Source organism: Zalophus californianus, chromosome 9 (assembly GCF_009762305.2).
Source record: "Zalophus californianus isolate mZalCal1 chromosome 9, mZalCal1.pri.v2, whole genome shotgun sequence".
Lineage (NCBI taxonomy): Eukaryota > Metazoa > Chordata > Mammalia > Carnivora > Otariidae > Zalophus > Zalophus californianus.
The window spans coordinates 90,001,390-90,027,890 of record NC_045603.1 but is presented as its reverse complement, the minus strand read 5'-3'; the positions used below and the strand labels follow the sequence as shown (position 1 = coordinate 90,027,890).

The 26,501-nt window shown below is 37.1% G+C and overlaps 1 protein-coding gene across 1 annotated transcript in view; it reads right to left on the bottom strand.

The window, feature by feature from the left end:
- SLC15A5 (solute carrier family 15 member 5) overlaps nucleotides 1–26,501 on the bottom strand; it is a 93,705-nt gene that overhangs the window by 50,500 nt on the left and 16,704 nt on the right. Inside the window, exons 4-5 of the mRNA XM_027595350.1 lie at nucleotides 16,956–17,176; nucleotides 12,752–12,938 (exon numbers count right to left, since the gene is read on the bottom strand). Coding sequence (XP_027451151.1) covers nucleotides 12,752–12,938; nucleotides 16,956–17,176 — 408 coding nt within the window. The remainder of the gene's footprint in view (nucleotides 1–12,751; nucleotides 12,939–16,955; nucleotides 17,177–26,501) is intronic.

Genomic DNA, 26,501 nt, shown 5'->3' with positions numbered 1-26,501 from the left:
AGATAAAGAATATAAATGGAAACAATTATTCAAAAAGTCATCTCACTCTTCTTTTCATTTTACTCTTGAGAAATTATCTAGAAAATTTTGGTTGAAAATGAGTAGGGATTTTGTTATGATTTTGTTACAGTTTATATCCACTGCAACATTCAATTTCTCAGTTTATCATTCATATTATTGGACTTAATCCCATCGTTAGAGCAGAGGCAAACTTGAGCTTGATGGAATTTACTTGAAATTTAGAGATAGTCACATTTTGCTAACTTGCATAAAATTTCAGATAAGGCAAAGCTTTCAATTCAAAAAAATCAATCTAATGTTTAAATAGCTTAGTGTTTGTTTTGGTTGATAGAGAAACTGGTAGGTAAATTTTTTGATTCTATCTCAGTATTTAAATGTATCTGTAAAGTCTGCTCTTTACTGAGTCTCTAAGAAATAGAAGGTGTAAAGAAAAGGGTGGAAATCTGAATAACAGAAAATTTGAGGAATTTTTAAATTTATTTTTATTTGAAATTAGGTTCCATAAAGGCTCATTCAGAGTGGGGTCGAGATTTTGGTTCTTTAAACAGCTCATATAAAAAATTTGAGTTTCAATATTATCTACTTTTAAGATCATATTCATAACATAATTGCATTTATTTAGATTACTTGGCACATTATAGGCTCATCAGAAAAAGAGCTAATATGTCAATTCAATTTAGTATTTACTCTCTTCCTGCTCTATGCAAGGCAGTCTGTTAGGCACAGTTGGAGATATAAGATTAAAAAAATATCTGTTCTCAGTCATTGCAGACTCCTATTGTATTGGGGAATCTAAGAAGAAGAACTTTCTAGCTGGGGAGGTGAGAGAAATAATTTTATGCTTTAAAGAAAGAAGGGTGTCCATATGAAGAGGTGAAGGCAACATCATTGGCATGAGCAAAAGCACAGAGTTGTGAAAGAATCAGACATTTTCAGAATAGTGAGAAACAAGTTATTTGGGCATCGGGGGACAAGATAGATTGGGGCCAGATCATAAGAGCCATTTAATATATTTTTAGGAATTTGTAAATTGCTCTGAAGATAATGGATTCACTGAAGATGTGAGACACAAATGAAATGATTAGAACTGTTATTTGGGATGATTATTCTAAAGGCCATGTGCTGGTTGATAGAGCGGGAGAGATAGTGGTGGTGGGAAGATAGTTAGGAAGTTAAAAAATAATCTTGGGGTGCCTGGGTGGCTCAGTCATTAAGCATCTGCCTTCGGCTCAGGTCATGATCCCAGAGTCCTAGGATCGAGCCCCGCATCGGGCTCCCTGCTCGGCAGGAGGCCTGCTTCTCCCTCTCCCACTCCCCCTGCTTGTGTTCCTGCTCTCGCTCTCTCTCTCTCTCTCTGTTAAATAAATAAATAAAACCTTTTTAAAAAAAATCTTGATAAAGTATAATGGGGGCCTAAGTTATAGTCATGGCTCCCAATTCCAGGAAACATAAAGAATAGGAACTTAAGATGCAATAGATTCCACTGATAAAACCATAGCAAGAGCAAGAAGGAAGCAGATATTAATGTTGAATATAAGTCCAGGTGACTGGAAAGATGGTAGTGGCAATAATATAAATAAGACCCAGTGAATCATGGAACACTACATCAAAAACTAATGATATGATGTATGGTGATTAATATAACATTAAAAAAAAAGACGCATGATAGGGAGAAAATCAATTTGATTTTGAGTTGAGGTAGAGGCACAAAGAGATAATTTAAAGAGAAGTACTCAGAAAACAATTGAAAATGTGAATCATAGGTCAGAAGATGGGTTGAGTCAAGAGATAAAGGTTAATGAATCATCCATGGAATAGAAATTTGAGGACAGGTGAAATTAAAAAATGATGGAGAGCGAGGGAAGAGAACATCTAAGCAACGCTTTTAAACATATTTGCATTTAGGGGCAAGAAAAAGAGCTAAAATCATGGAAGAAAGGTCAGAAAGATAAATAATCTCTAAGGGAGGTTTCCAAAGAGGTGGTTACACAAAACAGAACTTTTGATCTTTCCCATACTTCTTCTTCACTCTTCCCCATCTCCTCCAGTACCTTCGCATACTCAAGGCAGAAATCTGGGGTCCTCTGTCTTTCCCCCATCTCCAAATATATTCTTAAGTTATCCAGATTCTATTTCAAAATATATTACGAATTAACCTGCTTCATTTTATAGCCACTGCCATCGTTCTAGTCCAAGTCATTATTATTTTTAACCCAGACTATGTGCAATAACATATTTAATGGTCTTCCTGTTTTCACACTTGCCCACCTGTACCCTAGTAAGCATCTAACAGTCAGGGAGATCTTGTATAAATGCAAATTCAGTGTTACTCTTCTGCTTAAATTCCTTCTATAGGTTGGCATACAGTTAAGATGAAATCCCAAATCTTTACCATGGCCTTTATGATCTTATCTGTCCTTATCATCTCACTCTAATTGCTTGCTACTTTCTCCTCTCTGACCATTTTTCAGCCATATTATTTTGTTTTTTCCTGACTATCTTAAATTCATTCCCACCTTAGAGCCTTTGCTTTGCTCTTCTGAAACATTTTTCCCTACTCTTTACCCACCCACACTCGCCATTGATAGTCAACATATTACTGGAAGTCCTAGCCAGAACAGTTAGGCAAGAAGAATAAAAGGTATCCAAACTCATCAAGTTGTGTACATTAAATATGCACAGCTTTTGTAGATCAATCATACCTCAATAGAGTTCTTTTCATTATTTTTTAAAAAGATTTTATTTATTTATTTGCCGGAGAGAGAGAGAGAGGGAGAGTACAAGCAGGGGGAGTGGCAGGCAGAGGGAGAAGCAGGCTCCCTGCTAGGCAAGGAGCCCAATGCGGCATTCAATCCCAGGACCCTGAGAATAGAGTTTTTTTTTTTTTTTTTTTTTTTAAGAGACTTATTTTGGGGGCACCTGGGTGGCTTAGTTGGTTAAGCGACCAACTCTTGATTTCGGCTCAGGTCAAGATCTAAGGGTGGTGGTATTGAACCCCGTGGCGGGCTCCATGCTGTGGGTGGAGCCTGCTTGGGATTCTGTCTCTCCCTCTGCCTCTCCACTCCAACTTGCTTGCATGCAAGCGTGCTCTCTCTCTCTCTCCCCCAAAAAAATTTTTAAAGAGACTTATTTGGATTATTTTAGGAGTTGAATTGTAATCAATAGGAGTTGAAATACAGAGAAAATTGAGAGGAAGTTATATTTAAAAAATAAAAGAAAATTTCTCTGATTGAGAGAATAGTGAGAATACCTGTGAAGAGTGCAATGGTTGAAAAGACATTTACCAGGGCACAATAAAATGGCACCTTAGAATATCACTGATAGAGAGACTGCTCCAGTTAGGAAAAGAAGTCATAAATGGGAAAGAGCATCAGAAAGGCACTGGGCTTTTCAACAGTTTTCAAGTCTGTGGATTTTATTTTGTTTTATTTAGAGATTTTATTTATTTATTTGACAGAGAGGGACACAGCGAGAGAGGGAACGTAAGCGGGGGGAGCGAGAGAGGGAGAAGCAGGCTTCCCACTGAGCAGGGAGCCCGATGCGGGGCTTGATCCCAGGACCCTGGAATCATGACCTGAGCTGAAGGCAGACGCTTAACGACTGAGCCACCCAGCGCCCCAGTCTGTGGATTTTAATCAGAGCAATAGCTTCAAAATTATGAAGAAAAAATATTTTCAACCTAGAATTCTATGTACAATCAAATAATCATGTGTAAGGGTAAAAAGACTTTCAATCATATAAATTCTTAGAAAATTTTACTTCCCATATACCCGTTCTTAGGAAGTCGCTAAAAAATAAATGATAATGAAAGAGGAAGTCAAGAAAGAAGAAGAGGTAATTAGAGATCTAACAAAAAAGAGCACCAGGCAGCCAATCTAGAGGACCATCATGAAGACAGAGAACAAGGGCATAGAAGTCTGCAAGAAAATCTCCAGACGAAGAGGAGCCTCCAAAACATTATCTTATGTGTTTTAGCATTGGGACAAAACTAGGGATAGTATGGTGAGACTGGTAGAGCAGTTTGAAACTTAAAAAATAAACAATTTTTTAATTAAATAATTGAGAAAAACCACATACTTTTTAAGTACAGAAAATAAATTTTTATATGAAAAAATTGAATCAAATTCTTTGGTTTTGCCATGAGTGTGTGTGTGTGTGTGTGTGTGTGTGTGTGTGTGTGTGAAACTGATTGCCAATTTAAATAAAAATATTTCTATAATCATATTATTATTATTTTTTAAAGATTTTATTTATTTATTTGACAGAGAGAGACACAGTGAGAGCGGGAACACAAGAAGGGGGAGTGGGAGAGGGAGAAGCAGGCTTCCTGCTGAGCAGGGAGCCCAATGCGGGGCTGGATCCCAGGACCCTGAGATCATGACCTGAGCCAAAGGCAGACGCTTAACGACTGAGCCACCCAGGTGCCCCTATAATCATATTATTTAATAGTATTAGACAAACAACATTTAAAATTTGAAAATGATTTGCCTCTGGGAACTATGACTGGATGGTGGAGAAAGCCAGAGCTGGAGACCATTACTTACTATTGAAAGGCTTTCAGCACTTTTTGTTTGCTAACCTGTTTCCTGAATCTAAGATGAATTCAACTATAAGAAGAAACATGTTTTTATGTATCACCGAGAAAGGAAAAAAGGGCTGCCAATCCATTATAACATGTAACCCAATTTCAGAGATGAATTTCTACATACTTATAGGGTTGCTATGGACTGAGTTATGTTCCTTTAAAATCGTATGTTGAAGTCTTAACTCCCAATGTGACTATTTGAAGACAGGGGTTTTAGAGAGGTAATTAAGGTTAAATGAGGGCGTAAGGGTGGGGCCCTAATTCAACTGGACTAGTGTTCTTAGAAGAGGAAAAGACACCATGTCTGTGCATGCACAGAGGAAAAGCCCTGTGAGGATCTAGCAAGAAGATGGTCATCTTCAAGCCAAGAAGAAAAGCCTTAGGGAAAACCTAGTCTTCCTATGCCTTGACCTTGGGCTTATACCATCCAGAACTGTGAGAAAACAATTTCTGTTGTTTAAGTCACCTAGTCTGTGGTATTTTGTTATGGCTGCCTGAGCAGACTGATGCAGGTATGTTCAGGCATTACATAAAAATTAAATTGTACAGGGGCGCCTGGGTGGCTCAGTCGGTTGGGTGTCTGCCTTCGGCTTGGGTCGTGATCCCGGGCTCCTGGAACTGAGCCCTGAGTCAGGCTCCCTGCTCGGTGGGAAGCCTGCTTCTCCCTCTCCCACTCCCCCTGCTTGTGTTCCCTCTCTCGCTGTGTCTCTCTGTCAAATAAATAAATCAAATCTTTAAAAAAAATTAAGTTGTACAAATCGCACAAACTATATTGTCCATGATAATCATATGAACTGTAAAGAAAGTGTTGAGGTAGGTAAGAATAAGTTTTCAAACTTTCTCGTTTTAGAATTTGAATTCTATGAGAGTGTTCTAATATGCCCTTCATCCTAACTAATTTAGGGTAATCTAGATAAAAAATCAAGTCCACCGCCTCACCCCCCTTTTTTTGGTTATCACCTTGTACTATGTAAACAAGGTTGTATTTTATTCAGAGAAGTTTATATCATTAGAGGAAGTAGCTTAGACAAGATATCACAATTTCTTTTTCTGTAAAAACCCAATAATAAACATTTTTGATTTTGTGGGACAAAAGGGAAAAATTTTGAAGATACAAAGATAATTCATGCAACAAGAGATAGAATATGTTTTTTATGGATGAAATTCAAAATAATAATACTTTTGGGGAGGTGATGGAATTTCACTTAACTGGTGTTTAAAGTTACTCCTTCTTATCATCAGATCAAGAGCAAACGTTCATCTGTGAAAATAATTCTTAGTTTGCCGGCCATGTAAAAACAAATGGTGGGCCGGATTTGGCCCTGGCTTAGCCATCAGCTTTTATTGCATACTCCTGAATTTTAGCTCTGAATGGATGAGAAATAGTGGCAGTTTTTCCTGGGCTCCTGCTACCCATACACAGCATGAAACATGACAGAGCAGTCTCAATGGCCTCTTTCTCTGTCCTTGATACTCAGACGGTAGTCCCTGACCAGCAGCATAGGTATCACCTGGGAGCTTGCTAGCCCTGCAGAATCTCAGGCTCCACCCTAGAAGCCCTGAATCAGATCTGCATTTAAACAAGAAGCATCGGAGATTCCTGTACACATAAAACTTTGAGAAGGACCACTCTGGCATAAAGCACTATGAGACCTAATCTAGCAAAATCCAATGCAAGACGGTTCTCCAGACAAATTCAAGCGAAGCGCAAATATTTAACTCACTTACCCAGATCTTTTAGGGCAAAGCATATTTTTACCTGAAGGATCTAGATAACTACATTTGCTTTTTATTTGCTACTGCACTCTGATGCTAGTGAAAAATGACTTTCTTAAAATTCAAAACAAAGTTTGATTCCAACCTAAATTTAATCCATTCCATTTTTATTCTTAACTTCTATGAGATCATAACTCGTCCAAAGCAGAGCGCAGTTTATCAGAAGGTACACATTTTAAACTTCTAGCAGATTTGTATTTACAAGATAAAGCACATGGTTCCAAAGGAGATATATTCGGATAAATAATGTATGTTTTAATATTGGCTGTGCGGTTGTAGACAAGTCCATAAGAGTCTTGAAGCTCTTACCATTTATTCTATTACCCTGCTGTGTAATAATTTTCCAAATTAGACCACAATGAAATAAAGGAAAGTCAGAATTTATTCAAACATTGCCATTCCATATTGAAGCAAAATATAATACTAAAAAACAGATATGTTAAGATTCTTCAGTTATTGGTTAAATTTACTGACTGAGAAAACTATGTTTTTTTTTTTTTTTACGGGTAGTCTGATGTATGAGTCTCTGGTATGTAACACAACTGTGAGTATGAAATTCTGTTGAGCCATGATCCATGATTTTGGCCAATTCCCAGAATAGGAAATTTGCTCATGTGAGAACATACGGGTGTCCATAAACCACTTTCACAGAGACAGCTATGATTTTATTGTCATATGTATCTGCTGCCTTTGCAGAAGATATTACTTACGCACTACTAGAATGGCATGTTTTTTACTTTCATTGTTCCTATTAGTGGTATGTTCCTATATTTGAACTGAGCTATACATATTCTGTCTTTTGTTTCTCTTTAGACCACTGGAACTCATTTCAGGAGAGTCAACTTCAGTTGGTGTTTTAATTTCTAAATATGGAGCAGGTAACTCATTTACATAGAGATCAGATACACAAGTGTATCTATAAGATATCAATTATTGCTTCAGTTGGTGTACTAGTTGGTCTACTTTACCTCAAATTTAATCCATTGTTGATGTCCACTTTAAAAATAAGAATTTGAGGGCGCCTGGGTGGCTCAGTCGTTAAGCGTCTGCCTTCGGCTCAGGTCATGATCCCAGGGTCCTGGGATCGAGTCCCACATTGGGCTCCCTGCTCTGCGGGAAGCCTGCTTCTCCCTCTCCCACTCCCCCTGCTTGTGTTCCTGCTCTCGCTGTCTCTCTCTCTGTCAAATAAATAAATAAAATCTTTAAAAAAAAATAAGAACTTGAGAACACTAATGTGCTTTTATGAAACAAATGAACAATCAAATGAATGAATGGTTCAGGCTAGATATTTACACATTGCTTCTTTAATATTTACAGTTCCTTCGATCAGATATTTTCAATGGGTATGCACTGTGATTTTTTTTGGAAAAAAAATGCGTCAGTTCTAAAACTGTAATGACCAAAGAAGCGGTTTTGCTAAAATAATTCTCTTTTCTTTCTTTTTAAAAAGTTTTACTTATTCATTTGACAGAGAGAGAGAGAGAGCATGAGCAGGAGGAGGAGCAGAGAGAGAGGGAGAAGTGGACTCCCCACTGAGCAGGGAACCTGATGCGAGACTTGATCCCAGGACCCTGGGATCATGACCTGAACTGAAGGCAGATGCTTAACCGGCTGAGCCACCCAGATGCCCTAAAATAATCCTATTTTCAATGAAGGTGATTGGACCCTTGACTCAATTTTTAATTTATTAAGCACTTTGGCTCCAATCAAAAAAGGAACCTTTTTTTTTTTAAGATTTATTTATTTATTCTAGAGAGATAGAGAGAGAGCTTGTGCGAAAGGGGGGGTAGGGGCAGCGGGAGAGAATCTTCAAGCAGACTCTATGGTGAGGGTGGAGCCCCAGGCGGGGCTCATTCTCATGTCCCATGAGATCATGATCTGAGCCAAACCAGGAGTTGGCTGCTTAGCTGTCTGAGCCACCCAGGCGCCCTCAGAAAGGAACCTTTTATCAATGCCAATTATTAGAACAAGTATAGTTACTGGTTACGTAAAAAGTTACCAACACCTTGGTTGTCCCTTTATCATAAAGGACTTGGGGTTACAATTCGAATTTTCAAGTTTTTATTTTAAAGAGGAAGGCTTGGGAGATATTTGAATATACTTCATCCACATTTCAATTTAAATGTTATTTAAAAACCAAGATAATTGCTACCTACTGTGATATACACTTCTGCTTTATGCAAGACTTAATAACAATCTTAATTAGGCTAATTTTAGTCAGATTAATACTTGTGTATGTCAGCAGTAACTACTAAATACCACATACTGCAGGATTTTAATTAACATTAAGGAAAGGCAATACTCCTAGTATAAACATTTTTGAACTGAAAAAGGCTAAAATGAAGTATGTCCAATTATGACAGGATAAATCGCAATATCACTGATTTTACATTTTAGGTGAATTAAGGTTGACTTTTAAACAGATAAATCTGCTCACATGTAATGTTAGGAGAATACAGTCTTGATACAACTCTGAGCATAGCAAGCCTTTGCCTTTCACAGTTCCGGAAGGTTTGGAGATTCTTTATAGTTGGTACTGTGTTATACTCTTTGATTTCTTTAGGCGATAAAGTCAAGACTGTCCTATCTTGAATCAGAAACCCTTCTCTCGTTGCATTGTTTATGAGCTAGACAGAAAAAGTAAGTTTATTTTTTCCTTTATTAAATTTCTAGTTTGACCAACTGAGTAAGATTTCCCCATCCCTCACTCTTGGCCTGGGCTGTGATTATCCATGTCAAACACTAGGCATTGGCACTGTCTGCACCATCTGCCTCCTGAAACATGACAGTCCCTGGAAGGGGGATGATGAATGTGGAAGAAAGTGGGGGGTCTAAGCAGTAACTGCCTGTTGTAGCAACGAAAGGATTTTTTTTTTTTTATTCATTGCAGAGCCTTAATTAGAAATAGTAGTAAGGGGGCATCTGGGTGGCTTGGTCAGTTAAGCATCTGCCTTTGGCTCAGGTCATGATTCCCAGGGTCCTGAGATCCAGCCCTACATTGAGCCCCAAATTGGGCTCTCTGCTCAGGGGGGAGTCCGCTTCTCCCTCTCCCTCTGTGCTCTTTCTCACTGTCTCTCAAGTAAATAAATACAATCTTAACAAAAAAATAAAAGAAATAGCAGTAAGGATTCCAAATTATAATGATAATTTATTTACCTACTATCATCTAACAATTACTTTTCGCTGGTAAGTGGAATAATAATAATAATAATAATAATAATAATAATAATGCAATGGTCTTAGAATGAGAAGACCTGAATTCAAATGGCATTTATTCTCTTTTAGACCCTTGACCTATTAAATGACAGTTTATTATGATGCTAAATGGGATCTGTATAAGAAGGCGCCTAGGTTCAAGTTAGGAACTCATAAATATTTGTTCACAATTTATGTACTTATATACGCCACTCACATTTTCAAGGCACTTGGGTTCAAAGTGAAAGGAGATTTTAATATTGGACTAATTCAGTTATGTAAATTACTACCAAAAAATACCCTAAGTCTGTGCTTGTATGTCCTGATGAAACTTGTTAATCTTCCATAATCATAAACGGAATATGAAGAACTGAAGCAAACATCTAGTTTTAAAAGATGCATATCATCACACTTTTTTTATATTCCCATAGCAAAATATTATGCAAATAAATGAACAAGTATGTAAATGAACAAATGAATGGAGTCTGGCTTAGAAACAACTGAATTCAGTATTCTGTACTCAGAGGAACATAGCTCAGTTTTTTTTTTTTTTAATGAGTCTAGATTTTTCTTTTTCCTGTCCAACAAGTCTGTTACCATTCTTGAAGGGGAATATTTAGTTCATATATATGAGATATGTTAGGTAACTCTGCCTAACTTTCCTCCATCCATAAAAAACATACCCCTTTTAAAGAATAGAAAGGATTTTAAATATGTAAGAGTGGAGAATTGTCCAAGAAAAAGTTGCCCATATTTAAAATGAATTTCAGATATCTTATTCTCAGGGAAGACTTCTAATGGAGTTCTTTCAGCAATGCTGTAAAGCATATTTTCCTAAAATGGCCCAATTTAAAAAAAATAGTAATTAAGCATAATTTGGGAGCCCAGACTGGATTTCCATTATACTGTACAAGACTGCTGAAGTTTTTGGCATTTTGCAATATAAATTACCCCCATTTTGTCCTGCATTCATTCTGTTTTAATAGTGTACTTGCTGGGGGTGCCTGGGTGGCTCAATTGGTTAAGCCTCGAATCTTGGTTTCAGCTCAGGTCATAGTTTCAGGGTTGTGAGACTGAGCCCTGCATCAGGCTCCACACTCAGCACAGAGCCTGCATGAGATTCTCTCCCTCTCCCTCTGCCCCTCCCCATGTGGGCACTCTCTCTTTTTCAAATAAATAAATAAATAAAATCTTTAAAAATATAGTGTGCTTGCTGAGGGCATGTATGATGTCTTGCTTTTTGTTTATTCTTGAAATAGTGTTGGGCATTCACTAAATATTGGTTTTAGAATTTTTACACTGGCAGACCAAAAAGCACTTTTTAAGACTTAAGGATTGTCAAAACCTAGTAAGATTTATAGTTTGCCTAAACCAATTACGATAAATAATGTTGGGGTCAGAGGCTTAAGAACTCAATCAAAAAAGGTTATTTGCTAAAGACCTCTGTAATTGGAGATAACAACATACACTGAGGTAAGTTTAGTCACTTTGAGTTCTTTCCAAAAACAAATCTACCCTGTGATGTGATCTGAGGTGATCTGGTTGATGGCTTTGGTAACAAGAAGCATGCTCCCTAAAAATAACTTCTACAGAGAAACAGCCCCAAAAATGTAATAATGGGTTACTAAAAGGCCGTGTGGTCTCCACTGATCTCTAAAAGAGAGGAATTAAGTGTAAGAACAGGTTAAATAAGAGAAGAGAATCTTCTAGATGTCTGACCCTATTTCAACAGAGTTATTTCTCAAGAAGACCATAAGACATTAGGTTATCATAATATGATATTTCTAAAGTGTTTCAAATTCCCTTTGCTTTCTGTTTATGTCCACCAATTAGACCTGTTCCCTACACATGATGGCTCAATACTAGTTAACATTTATTAGAGCTTTCACTATGTGTCTGGATTATGCTCCAGTCACGGATGTCATCCGGAGTGATTTTGAAAGTCTTCCAGAACAGCGGGACCCCAAATTGATCGAGGGTATGCCCCTAGTGAACAAAATAAGTGAATTAGAAGACGAGGAAGGTTAGGCTGCTTTTCAGGGTCATGCAGCAGGAGCTCAGCAACAGGGCAGAGGCTGAGGCCCAGATCTCTGACTCAGGTTGAGCGTGGTTTGGCTGTACCAGCACTTGTCCCCTGGTCCATGGCGGTGCCTGAGGGACCTCGTCCAGGCAGAGGCAGAGTGTGAGCAGAATGGACTTCAGTTTCTTCTCTCCCATTGCAATTGGAGAAATTTTATTTTATGGTCTATTGCTTGTGTTCTGAGTACGGTGACCTAATTTCTTTCCCTTTCAAAAATGAGAGTAGAGCTTTAGTGGTCCCACCATAATAAGAAAGCAGCAATTATGTGAGGTAGAGGATGTGTTGACTAATCTTATTGTGGTAAACACTTTGCAATGTATACTTGTATCAAATCATCACACCATACACCTCAGATTTCCACAATGTTAGATGTTAATTAAGCTGGAAAAGCAATAAAGCTGGGAAAAAATGCTTTAAATTATTGCTATATACCTTACTTTATGAATAAGTATTATATAGAAACTCTGAATCACAGTACTAATTTTTAGTAAATTTGCTACTGGTTCAGAAGTTAATCCCTCCCAAGCATTATTTTCTGGGTTCATTAACCTGTGTTAATTCTTTTTAAAGATTTTATTTATTTATTTCAGACAGAGAGAGAGAGAGAGAGAGAGAGAGAGCACGAGCACAAGTGGTGGGGGAGGGACAGAGGGAGAGGCAGACTCCCGGCTGAGCAGGGAGTCTGACACAGGGCTCGATCCCAGGGCCCTGGGATCATGACCTGAGCCAAAGGCAGCCGCTTAACCGACTGAGCCACCCAGGCACCCCAACCTCTGTTAATTTTTAAGAACACACTCAGCATTGTCTTAGGAGTAAGGGAAGATAGGCTGCTTGGTAGTACCAGAAATTTCACCGGGTCTTTACATCAGCTGTGTCCTCTGAGGAAGCATAAAAGGTTGGGAAGAAAATGGGCTGCTGATATCTGCGTAGAGACTTGAGGAACTGGATGTTATTCTGCTCAAATTCATTTTCTTCCCAATTTGTCAAAATGGGTCTCTACTCCAGAACATACAGCTAGCTTAGATCTTAGCAGACTTTTTTTTTTATTTTAAAATGTTGCAAACAATTCACTTGAGATGCTAAGTTGTACTTACTAATGCATGCCAACAGAAATGATCCATCTCTCTTCGAGGGAAAGAGGCAAGTGCTGAAATACTCTATACAAGGCGCCAGAATTAATAGTGGTAGGGTGCTGACGACATTCATTACTGCAACTGGCAGAAGAAATCCATCCAAATTCCGGTTGGAATTCATGGTCTGCACATAATATCCTGAAGGAATCTGTATTTGAGGGGGAAAGCAGCCAGGCATTAAGAGAGTGGCTTAACTCTGGAGAAAGAGTTGTAGCAGACGCTTCGCCCCGTGCAAGTACTCTGTGACAGATGATCAGAATGCTCCCCAGATCTTCAACATCCCAATTATGAGCTGACAAAGGGCAGTATGAGCTCTGTTCAGTCTATTGACAATACTGCTGATTCTTTATGGAGGAATCTTTTGTCATCCCGTCTAACTTCTTAATTTTCCTATGGAAAGTAAAGGTGACCCTAATTTTGTGCTTAGGATGACACATAAGAAATCAAATAACTGACTAAAAAAGTACAACTTTGTATCTAAGCAAACAGACTTTTCCCTGAAACAATAAGTTGAAAACCAGTAGAAAGTATTAAGGATGTTTGTTTTTACCCTGATGAAAATCATTGGGGGCTAGAAAAAATCCTTTGTATAGCATTTAGTTTGGTGGCAAAACAGGTAGGAATGATTTTTACTAAGAAGAGGGGCCCAATGTAGATACATAGTACTTGTCATAGGTTGTCTTTGTTGGCTCCTTGGATAGGCTTCACTTCTAAAATGAGACAAATAACACGAAAGAAGAAAAACAAAATATACTTGTGTTTACACTCTTGTTTTAAACTAAGTGTGTGACACTAGTGGACCATCAAGGAAACTGTGTGAAAAACGTTTGCATAATAAACTAACAGATAAGAAATGAAAACCTAACAAACAAAATTCCCCCAAAGCCAAACAAAGAAAACCGCTATCCCATCCCAGACCCTCAGTGTAGTGTCAGAATTTCTTCATTTTTTAAAATAACCCTAATCCTAACTAAAAGTGTAACCTGAACTTGAGCCTCTTCAAGTATGCCAAACCTCTTGTTAAAAAGCACAGTGTCACAGGAACGAGGGCATCTCTTTGCTTTTCTAGTTTGTGAACTTGGTTGCAATCACTCATCATTATCACTCACAGTGCATAGTATTTCTTTAATTTCCAGTGGAGCACAAAACTGCTAAGTCACTTGGAAAGGAAGTCAACCTGAGTCTTGTCCTTAAGAAATGGATTCTCCAAACCATTTTTTCTTGCCGTGCGTGCACTATGTTTGGATTTCTGCCTTATCGCCATATTGGGAGAGCAGCCCTGCTCAAATATCCAGATGATAACTTCCTGTTTGAGACTTTTCACCAACTCCTCTGTTATCAACTGTACAATTTGAGAGGGTATAAGAAGAGTCAGAGTCGTAAGTATAGTTGTCAACGAGCCCACCACTTGTAAAATGAGCCCCTTGCTGTGTTAACTACCTAAACCCAGGAATGGACTATATCTTCACATTCTATCTATATAAAATTTGTCCTGGTGTTAATTCATCTTCCAATCTTTAATGTGACCTTTAGGATTATAAACAAGGATTGCCTTGGTTGGGTGCAGATGGCAAGACTGAAGGGAACATTAGCTAGTTCTGCCCTACTTCTATAAAATTATTAAGCATGTATCCTCCAATCAGAGGAAAATGAATGATGTTTTTTTTAAAAAAAAGTGCTGGCAGCAGATCCGCTCAAAGACTAAAAGGCTCGCAGCATAACTTGGAAGTTTCTGTTACTGATTTCAAATGAGAATTATTGTTAATAGGAATAAAGTTATTATCGGCATGAATCACAGACACAGAAATCTGTTAACTTAATAATGTGGCAAATGTACTATTAATCTTTAGTGAAGCAATATTAATATATTGCCTAATCTAAGAAAAGGCTCCAGTGTCTTGAAAGCTTGAAATCATTTCTGCTTCTGCCTCAAGTTCTGAAATCATCCCCTTTTAAAATTTTAAATACTTTTATTTCATACAAGCCTCTGAGTATTCAGAAATAATTGCTGTCAATAGAGATTCATTTTCACCTTTGAGTGGCCAGTAATGTCAAATGGCAACATCATCTGCCTTAATATCAACATATTTTAAATGTATGTCTTGGAACTGAAGGTCAGTAATGGCTACTAAATTTAAAATATGGAATTCAAGGATGTTTTATTCTTGGTACTTTGATCGCCTTTATGCTGGTGATTATTTCATCTGAAGGTAAAAATCTAATTTCAGCCTTATCCCATTGGAAGTTTCTTCTGCCTCCCTTGAGAAGTACATTCTAAATTTTTTCTTTTTTTGGAATTTTCTGGCATTACATTACTGTGTATAATTTTGGAACCTATATGTCTGTATCAGGGATTTTTAACCCAGCTGCAAGAGAGGCATTGTGGGTAATAACAAACTGTGGGTGTTGATAACAGCCATATATTAGCGGGGTGACTGCAAGCAAGTTACAGTTTACTTCATGTCTCTGAGCCACAGATTTAGGATCATAATAACAGCCACGGTAAGTGTGCTATGGGGATTAAGTTAGATACTATGAAGTCATCTTTTAGGAGCTATGACCTGTATAGGTGATCAAGGATTAGTAGCTTTTGTTCTTTGCAATACCTGGGCATCTAGATTTGGTGAGATAGTTAAAATTCAGTTTATTGAAATTTATGGTAATTTATGTCAAATTAAAAAATTTATGACAGTTTGCAGAAAAGACTCAAATTTAGTCAAAAGAAATAGCAAGTGTCACTGCATTACGAAGATAGAGAATCAGTAATTTGTGCTATTTGCACAGAAGGTTCAAGGCTAGCTATGGACTACTTAGTAATTTTGTCCTTATTATTAATTTTGCCCTTTTAAGATGTTCTTTATGACTTTAAATATTATATATATGGGTAATATTTTTGTGTTTTTGTGCCAGCTCCTACTGTGGAGTCAGGAGAGATGTTGAATCTGCTAAATTAACCTAGCTTTCATGCAGTGTTTACAGCAAGGGTTCTTGGCAAACTTTTTTGCAAAGGGCCAGATAGAAAATATTTCCGCATACTGATTTTATTGCAACCACTCAACCCTGCTGTTTTCATGCATCAAGGAGACATAGTATGAGAAATAAACAAGAATGGCTGTGTTCCAATAATACTTTATAAAATATTTTTCTTTTGATTTTTTTCAAGCGTATAAAAATTTAAAAACTTTTTATCTTGCAGGACATGCAAAAAAAAAAAAAAAAAAAGCAGCAGCAAGCTGGATTTGGCCGGAAGGCAGTAATTTGCTGACCTCTGGTCAGTTAGAGCAGGCATTGTCCTAAGAGTCAGCAGGTAGATTTGTTTTTCCTCTCACTATTATTAACTGTGTGACTTAGCTATCCCTTCCAGAATCACTTAATTTTTCTGAGCCTCAGTTTCCTCTTCAACAAATGAAGTAGTTGAGTAAGTTAATCTCTAAGTTTCTTTTTAGCTCTATTGCTCTGAGGTTTACGAATGTAACTCACTCATTAGCCATCTAAATTCCAAGTTAGCAGCAAATATAGTCCTGAATTTCTTCAAAGACTTTATAGTCGCTTATATTTCTTCGTAAGTTTGTCTTTGACCATTATCATAGTAAAATTGTTTTTTGATCACATATATTTATAAAAGGTACTTTGGACTTGCTGTTTTACCTCTAATTTCTCCACAGCATAGGGACTGATTCACCAAGAAACTAAGGGTGGGTGGGGAAATAATCACTTGTTCATTAGAACATATACTTGAGTACAGGGGGTGGTACCTAAATCAGTCAAGTTAGCTACATGTTAGTACTAGATTTTAAAGGTTTAATGAAGGAGGAAGGCAAACCTTTGGCTGAAAAAAAGGTTGGATAATTGCTCACAGATCTCATATTTTTGTGCATTGCTCTTATACCTTGTGACTATGCACTCTGAAATATCGTCCGCATCTTCTGAAAGACATTTCCAGTTTTACAGGAGAAACAACACACTGGGTTCTCCTCAGGTATGTTTTGCCTGACCCCACTTGTCTCTTGAAATTAGAGCCTGTAATGATGAGAAACATTTATAGGATAACTGCCTGACAAAGTGTACGAGAAGAGTTTGATGGGGTGAAAATAAATATTTATTTGTAATGTTCACATAAAATCATTTTATTATTATTGGGGCAGTACTCATTACCCTTCCTTACCTGCATAATGCATATTCTGTAGAGGAGCTGAAAAATGAAGAGAGGGAGAAGGGTGAAGAAAAATTTTGTATCTTCTACGTGGAGCTCACTATAGCAACCGCCATTTTTTTTCTTGGCATGGTCTAACCAGCTTGTCACATCTCCAGCAAGACGGCAATAGCGCAGACAGCATATTTTCAGTGCATTAATAAACACACCAAAGGTTGTCAGGAGGGAGCAACCTGCAAATAATTCGAGATATTATGTATTAGTAAAGGAATTGTTCTTCAATTTTCCGAGATGTCCATCAGAAAGATTACAATTGCAAGGATGAAGGACAGTAAAGTGACTGAAAAGGTTTTAGTACCCAAGAGGCTGAATTCAAAGGAACATGCTTCTGACAAGGGTTCTGGCATCCTGGTGACCAGCCCAAGGTAGTGCCTGACAGCTAATGTAAAAAATGAAAAAGGTAAGATCAATGGGAACATATTAAAAAGGAAAGAAAGGTGACAAAATAAAACACCAAAGTAAGAAATTCCACAATCTCTTAGAAGTCTAACTCATTAGTGAATAAGGCAACCAGAACTTTATTTTACAGTCTTAACACAAAGGACTGGTACTATTTCTTAATATAAACGGTTAAATAAATAATCCTCACTTGTCAGGTAGAGGGTGGTTTCTTATTTTGACATGGAGATGAAGCGTGATATATTCTCTGCTTTGACGTTATCCTTGAATTTCAGACGTAAAGTTAAACTTCGAACTCTTCAAATGACTTTATATGTGTTGATAGTGTCACTAAAAGTTGAGATTGGATTAGCTGGCTTTTGACTTTTCCAGTAGATTCCTCTGGGTTTATATGGCTGTCACTTAAGCATCCGAAGCATTTTATTGCTTCAGATGTTAGCAGTTACTTACTGCTTGTGATTTGCAACCTCACTATTGCTTCTTTTATGATTTTTCAGATTCCACCTTTTCTTTGACTCCATTAGGACTTCCTGATACAATGACAGATAAGGGACCCCCCCCACCACTTTGAGTTAGCAGTTCAGCTGTGCCACCATAATTGTTACAATTTTTCATAGTACTCCCTTGACCAAATAAATCCTTCCACAAATTACATAGACACCAAACCATGGTTGTAGGATAAATGGTATAATAAATGTAAAAATGTTTGAGTTTCTCCAAGGAAGACCACTGTAGAAATTCAAAGTATAGTCTGATGGTCATTTTGTTTATGTTCAAATTTCCCATAATAAAATTCTCCATGAAATATATTCCAACCAAATTCATATAAATGTGATCAAGTATTGGTTTTTATATTTAAATAAAGAATACTTATTAATATTTCTTTTTATGGTTATAGAGTGACTATATTGATTTGATCTCTTTTAAGAGTTGTAATAGACCTATTATGTCAGCCTTTGATTAATTGAAGAAGCTGGGGGCCTGGTAATTGAATATGGAACCTTTCACCTCTAAGTCACTGAATCAAATCCAACCCAAATTGGTAGTGACCAAGAGTGATTATAGCAGTGGCTCTTTGGTGGCCTCTGTGAAGTGTGTTGAGGTCAAGTGGAAGTATGTCAGAATAATTGCATCTCCTATGGGTTCATACCTGTGGTCACTATTGCCTCTCCTTAGTCACTATTGCCAGAAAAGCTCAGGGACTGAGAATGCCAAGGGAACAGAAGCCCGTGTGAGTGGTTGTGTCTCTTAGGAGAGAGGAGGGACATCTTTCTATTATTGCGGGAAGAACTGCCCTATTATGAGACTTTCCTAGCTATTTCAATTAGTTTACTTAAGACTTTAGTAAAATGAGAACTGAGAATGCCTTGATGAACAGTCTGGAGACTGAATTTGAACAGGTCTGGGCTAGGAGGCTTAACTTCCTGACATTTCCTTATGATCTTGTCTCTGTTGCTCATCAGTCTGTTCTCTGCTCAACTTTTGCAAAACAGTGCTGTGTAGATGGGAGGGTTATTACTGGCATTAATCCAACTTACTCTATGCTTTCGAATAGGCTTTATGATGAGGTGATCACTATTCATAGGATGAAGGACTATTTCCAAAGGTATTCTCCCCAATTTCCCCTCTCCTTTTTTTTTAAATTCAGGTGCTTATAACGAATACGTGTTTTGAACCCATCAGTCTGTTTTTGTTTAAGCGAATCACTATTTGTTGCAAGATGAATTATTATCTGCTCTTAATGCATGGTAAACTGATACGTGCAATCTTATTAAATAGTTAAATATCTTTATCATATTATTTCTAAAGAGAAATAGTTTAGATTATTGCTTCTTAAACTAGCTGTGTTGAAAAAAACTTTTTTTAAAAAGTCTCACAATAAAAAATTTTTAAAAGGTCTCAACCATTATGGCCAATACATTTTTAAAGTAACCATAAAATGTAATACCTAAAGAATAAAACAAAGACATATAAAATATAAGTCCTAATATTTTTATTATTAGATTCAACAGACATAGAATCTAACTTTCTGTAAATGTTTCTACATGTTTTCTCTCAGTGTCTGTATTTATTTTGTTGCATATCAGTAACAAACTGTTCATTGATCAGCACTACTCCATAGATCAGGCTTTGAGTAGCATTGGCTTCAACTGAATACACACTTTGAAAAATGAATTTTATTTAAACAAGTAAAGTTATATCTGATAGGGTGATATGAAACAACAAAAACAAAACGGTTAAGATCAAGAAATGATTGAGCATGAATGAGGTCTAAAATTTTAGCTAGGACAGGGAGGGCACATAATTGATTCCAAACAAATGTGAATAAGCAATCATTCATTCATTCAACACACTAAGTACCTACTATGTGCCAAAGGCTTTTAGGGCCCTGAGAATATAATAGTGAACAAGACCCACCCATCCCTGAGTTTTCTTTCTGGCGGGGGAGACACTAAACAAGCAGAAAAATATTAGGCAAGTTCAATGATGAAAACCAAATGGACTGGTAAGACAGATACTCATTATGGGATATAGAGTATAGAGGGAGCAGAAAGAGCCGAAATTTGAGCTGCGGATTGAATGACTGCAAGTAGGCCAAAGACATGGAGGAAGCATATGCCAGGCATGTCAATAGGGTAGAAATAAGCTGAGGGGCGCCTGGGTGGCTCAGTCGGTTAAGCATCAGACTTCAGCTCAGGTCATGATCTCAGGGTCTTGGGATCAAGCCCCTGGTCAGGCTCCCCGTTCAGTGGGGAATCTGCTTGTCTCTCTCCCTCTGCCCCTTCCCCTGCTTATACTCCCTATCTTTGCCTCTGTCTCTCTCTCAAATAAACTAAAATAAAAATCTTAAAAAAAGAAGAAGCTGAGAGGGGTTCAGGATCCATAAAGGCCAATGAGGCAGTACCTCAGTTAGTAAGAAGATTGGAAGGAGGTGAGGTCCAAAAGTTGGTCAAGGATCACACTTCACAGGCTGAAGTAAGGAGCTTGGAGTTTGCCTTCAGTGTGTTATGGGAAAGCATTAAGAAATTTTATGCAGAGGGGAGATATTGTAGAATGTATACATTTAAAAAGCTACTCTTGAAGTCTGGTAGTGGTGTGGATAATAGGTTTTGGAAAACAAGAGGGAAAGCTGAGAGAGGGCAAGCGATAGTGATGACTTGGAATAGTGATAGCAGTGAAGAGAAGTGGACAGAATGGCATGTGTGTTTGAACAACCAGCAGAATTTTATGATGGCGGTGGGGGGTGGAGTTTAAGAAATGAGAAAATTTGAGGATGACTACTTATTTTTCCCTTAAAAATACTGGGTGTTGGTGATATACACTGAGGTGGAAAAGACAAGAAAGGGGCTGGGTTGCAGCTGGGTGAATCAGGAGTTGGGTTTTGGTCAGGTTAAGTTTGAGAGGACCATTAGATAACCAAGTTAAAATGTCGATGCCCGTCTTCAAGAAATGTATGAAAAGTTCTTGTCTTCTAGTGGCATGTTTTCTGTTCTTTTCATTTTTGAGCGCTTATACCTTTTTGTCCTTGTATTTTTATTTTAATGAGGTTTTGAAAGGTAGCATTAAACATGTGTGGTCAATCCATGATTTGAAGTCTTATTCCTAAATTTATATATGTATATATATATGAAGGGAGAGGGGAGGTAAACTGTGTAGAAATGTTTTAAATTGAAAAATAAAAGTTTTCTACCATAAAAAAAAATGTTAACTAGAAGTTGGATATATGTATGAGTTTAAAGGTGAGGTCAATATGAACTTGAGTGTTTGGTATATAGTTGACATTAAAAGTGGATTAGAGATTACTTAAGGAAAGAGGGAGTGAAGAGATGGGGTCCAGGGAATGAATCCTAGGGCTTCGCATCTGTTAGAAGACTATCAGAGGAGCAAAGAGAAGGACTATCAAGGAGATTGAGAAGGAGTGGACAGTGCGCTATATGGGTTTTAAGTCAGAGGGAAAAGAAGGCAGAGAAGTAGTAATCCTAAATTGATCAGCTGACCTGGGAGGGCATCACAAGCTAGTTGGAGAGGGCAAGAAAAGGAAAGGTACAGTCAACGGCCTGCCCAAGGAGAGCAGCAATTGCCCCATCAAACCGGGGAGTTATCCCTGAATGTTAGGAGAGATACCCTGTTGAAAACATCTCCATCTAAACATCACACCACCTCTGTGGATTAATCCATAAGACTTAATAGAAAATTCATGCCTTCTGTACAAATAATTTGGGGTATCATGTAGACTTCTCTTTAAAAAAAAATCCATTGTCATTATAATTTTCAAATTGCTTTTCTGCACCAGGAGCAGAAATGGGAAGTTGAAAAAAAAGAAAGGAATGAAAACGCAACCGAGACTTCAAGCTCTAGTTTAAATGTGCATGGCAAACACACCAGGCGTGCACATTTAAAAATAAAACAGATGAGCTATTTTAAATGTTTTATTGCAAAACTTAAAGATTGTAGCTATTACTATTAAAAAAAAAACTTTAGAAAGCAATTTTTCTATTCTTTTACCTTTAAGTCCTTGGCTCTGATGTTCTGCTCCTCTGACCTTGATCTAATCATGAATATCTATGCTACTTAATTATAATAAAAAAAGCCTACATTGCACTCTAGATGGTAGATGCACATTTTTTCTTCTTTGGTCACCTGCCAGTTCTCAAAATTATAGCAGTGGGAAGAAATGCAAATGAAGGCCGTGCTTGACAGCTAAACATAATGGAATGCATGGTCCACATTTGAAAAGTTACCTTAAAATAAAAGGTAGCATATAAAAAATCATTTCTTTAAGGTCACCTATGGCTTTGAATTACAGCTTTGAGGAATTTCCAATTTAGTCATCAGAGAGGAAGAAGCCAAAATAAGGATTATATACTTTGCTAGAGGGAAGGCAGAGTTTTACTTCATCGTAGCTGGGTGATCTTATAACTTGGAAATGGAAAACAAAACAAAACTGAAAACTACGAAGTATTCAGTTTATGGAGTATTGTGTAAAGGAAACAACTCGGGAACATTTTCTATTATACTTTTAATTACAACTAATAAATTTTTTTCTTGTGAATTTCCAAAGAAAGATTACTTCATCATATGTTAAAATATGTAACATATGGACTACAATAGGTTGGTGGTGAACAGTTGATTATATATGTCTGTATTACTTTAAGAATTGTATTTCTTTATTCAGATAAATATATTCTTAAGTAGGAAATCGGGAAGTATTCACAAAACCCCAGAATTATGTGCTAATTACACACTCCAGAAATGGCTAAAGTTGTCTTTCCATGAAATTTTATGCTTTATAGTTTTCTCTTTTTTGCTATGCGGGCTGACAAAGACCATCCCTCAGATACCTTTCTGCATATTGAACCGATTCCACAGATTGCCAGGAGGATGTGCACTGCTTAGCTGTGATCCACAGACCACAGAGCTCTGAGAAATGGGGGCAGACGCTCCTATGGATGGAATTTTCCATGCTTTTGAATGTGCTGTAATAAAATGAGCTCTACACTGGGGTTATGTGTAAGTGATGAAGCACTGAATTCTACTGAAACCAATGTTGTACTGTATGTTAACTAAGTTGAATTTATTTATTTTATTTTTATTTATTTTTAAATATTTTATTTATTTATTCATGAGAAACAGAGAGAGAGAGGCAGAAGCAGAGGGAGAAGTAGGCTCCCCACAGAGCAGGGAGCCCGATGTGGGACTCGATCCCAGGACCCTGGGATCATGACCTGAGCCGAAGGCAGAGGCTTAACCGACTGAGCCACCCAGGCGTCCCTAAGTAACTTGAATTTAAATAAAAATTAAAAAAAAAAAAATGAGCTCTAGCCTGAGAAAAATGAGGCCTGGTTTCTGGTTCCATGTCAGTCGTTTTCTGTGAGGTAAGTCATTTAGTTTAATTATGCTTTGGTTTCTGCCCTGAGTTTACCAATAACAAACACTGAGCATTTGCCATATTCCGAGCATTTGTAAGACAATGGAATACCTAATTTTATCCATAAGTAGATCATTTCAACATAATATAGTAGATCAAATGGCAAAGATATCCTGAAGTTGCCAGAGGAGCAGAACAAAACATATGGAGTCTGAGCTATAAAAGGATTCACAGTACCCTTCGTCTATGATAAATTTGCAAATATTATTCCCCATTTGTCATATATCACGGTACCCTTCCTACCTACTTCACAGATGGGAGGTGAAAGTGAAGTAACATTGGTGAAGGTGCTCAGCTGGTAAAAATACAACTCATCGCATCACTCTTAGTGGTAGCAGTTGTATAGAGAGGTAGTAGAGACGGTGTGGTAAGAAGAAAATATATGAGAAATTAAGGTCAGAGTTAGACAAGATAGATTAATAGACTGAGCAAAGGAACAGAGTAGAAACTCCAGAAACGCAAGTGTCTGTGTACAATGAGGTTGATATCTCAAATTATTGGGGAAAATACAGACTTTTAAATAAGTGAGTTTGCATAACTTGATAGTTACATGGAAAAAAGATAAAATTGAGTTCACTCTTTTTTTTTAAAAGATTTTATTTATTTATTTGACAGAGACAGACACAGTCAGAGAGGGAACACAAGCAGGGGGAGTGGGAGAGGGAGAAGCAGGCTTCCTGCAAAGCGGGGAGCCCAATACGGGGCTCGATCCCAGGACCCTGGGATCATAACCTGAGCCAAAGGCAGACGCTTAACGACTGAGCCATCCAGGCATCCAAAATTGAGTTCACTCTTAAAACCAATTTTACTTTTCAAAAAAGATTTCATTAATTCATTAATTTGAGAGAGAGCAGGTGGAGGAACAGTGGGAGCGGGAGAGAGAGAGAATCTCAAGCAGACTCTGTGCTGAGCATGGAGCTCGATGTGGGGCTTGATCCCACAACCTGAGCCAAAATCAAGAGTCGGAGGCTTAACCGACTGAGCCAGCCAGGTGCCCCAAAACCTATTTTAATACAACTTCCGAATGGGTCAGAGATGTAAGGGTAAAAAAAAAATGAAAGAATATGAATACTGAAAGAAAATATGAGTGAGTATCTTTATAATCTGGGAGTAAGGAAAACTATTCCAACATAATTCAAAATCTAGATGCAATTAGGGAGAAGATTAATAAATTTTATTATAAACATAACCCCCCACCAAAAGGGACAAAACAAACTTGAAAATCTTGTGTGTAGAAAAAAACCACAAGAATCAAAGTTAAAAGATATATGATAAATGGGGAATAATATTTGCAAATTTTATCATAGACAAAGGGTTAACATCTACAATATAGAAAAATCTTCTAAAAATTGAAAGAAAAAGTCCACAATCCTATAGAAAAAAATGGACTAGTGTACGAACAGGTAGTTCACTGAAAGAAATACAAATTGTTCTAAGCAATGAAAAGAAGTTCAACTTTTCTCATAATAAGAGAAATGCCAATTAAAACTTTTGTAAGGTACCATTTTCCACCCTCAAGTTGTCAAAAATCCAGAAGTTTGACAACATTACTTTGTTGGAAAGACTGTGGGAAAACAGGCATTCTCGTACATTTTTGGTGGAAACACAATGGTACAACCACTATGGAAGGGAATTTGCCAAAATACAGCAAAGTTGTGTGTAGATTTACTTTTCGACTTAACAATTCTACTTCTAAGAGTCTATCCTAAGCTAGGGAAAAAAATGCAAAGAGAGGATCATATCAGGCTCTTCATTAGAATCAACCTAACATAGCAAAAGCAAAACAACTCAACCTGAATGTCCGTCAATATGAAGCTGGTAAAACAAACAATGGTTCATTACCCAGTAGAGAACCAGGCAGCTATAAAAAGGAATGGGGCATATTTTTATATACAATTATGAAGCAATCCCTAGGTTACATTAAATGAGAAAAGTAGGTGAGAAGAGTGAATAATATGCTATTGCTTATATAAGAAGGGGAGAAAATACATACATGGAGACATATGCACACACACATAAACGATTTTAATATTTTCCCTTATTACATAAATTGGAAAGATAATTCTTTAAAATATGTAAATAGACGCCTAAGGGAATAGGAGAGGATATAGGAATATAAAGAGACTTTGTTTTCTACATGAATTTTAGATACATGAAACTATTCCCATGACTTAAAATTAAATTTTAAAAATATGTCTAAGTATAAAGACAAATGGAACAAATACATTTAATTGTACATAAAGTTAGTGATATAACCAGACAGAGAGAAATTATAATAAGTAACTTTAGAACATAATAATTTTGGTGTACACTCCTAGGCATTATAACATAAAGGAAAAAAAAAAAAACCCTGCAAGGATTTTGAAACTGTTTTCAATAACCATACTGGGGGTGCTAGTGTCAAAGACTACTGAGTCTTCGAGAGAAAGCAAACGTGTGGCTGTATTGCTGTCATTGAGAACTGGGATTCTTGGCCTGGGAAGTAGGAGGAAAAGATCTGAGTTTGATAGGATAAGGCAAGATCATTCGGCACTGGTTTTGATTAGGGTATTAGTATAGTCCAAAATGTATGTTATCCTAGAAAGAAAAGAAAAAAAACACACATTTTCTAGCTTTGTGCACAGAAAAGTCCAGGAACTATGATAGACTAAGTAGCATCAAGCATCCCCATAGCTAAGATTATAGTCTCTAAATACCAATATCCATGGAAAGGAAACGCCATTTTTTTTTTTGGAGAAAGATGATTCCAAGTTCAGGGAAGGAAATGATGACCATAGAATATGCTGTTATACCAGAAAGCAAGAAAGCCACTAAAGACAACAGAGGCTTGTCTGAAGGACTCGAGTCAGACACTAGCACAAAGAGGACCTCACTGCCCAAATATGGAACAGTTTGAGCGTCGACAACTGCAGTGGATCGAAACTTATTGAAAATTTTAAGTCCATAAATTAATAATAATGGTTTAAAAAAATCATCCAACAGGTCACCTCTGGAAGATATTGTATCTCGACTCATTAATTTGAAAGTCTAAAAAATAGAGGAAAAGAATTAAACATTTGTCTTCTTTTTCTTATATAAACTATACTTCTGTGTAACTGAGTAGTTAATGAGGAGTTATTTCTCTCTATAGAAATACTTCAGCTAATAATGGAGGAATAAATATAGACTAT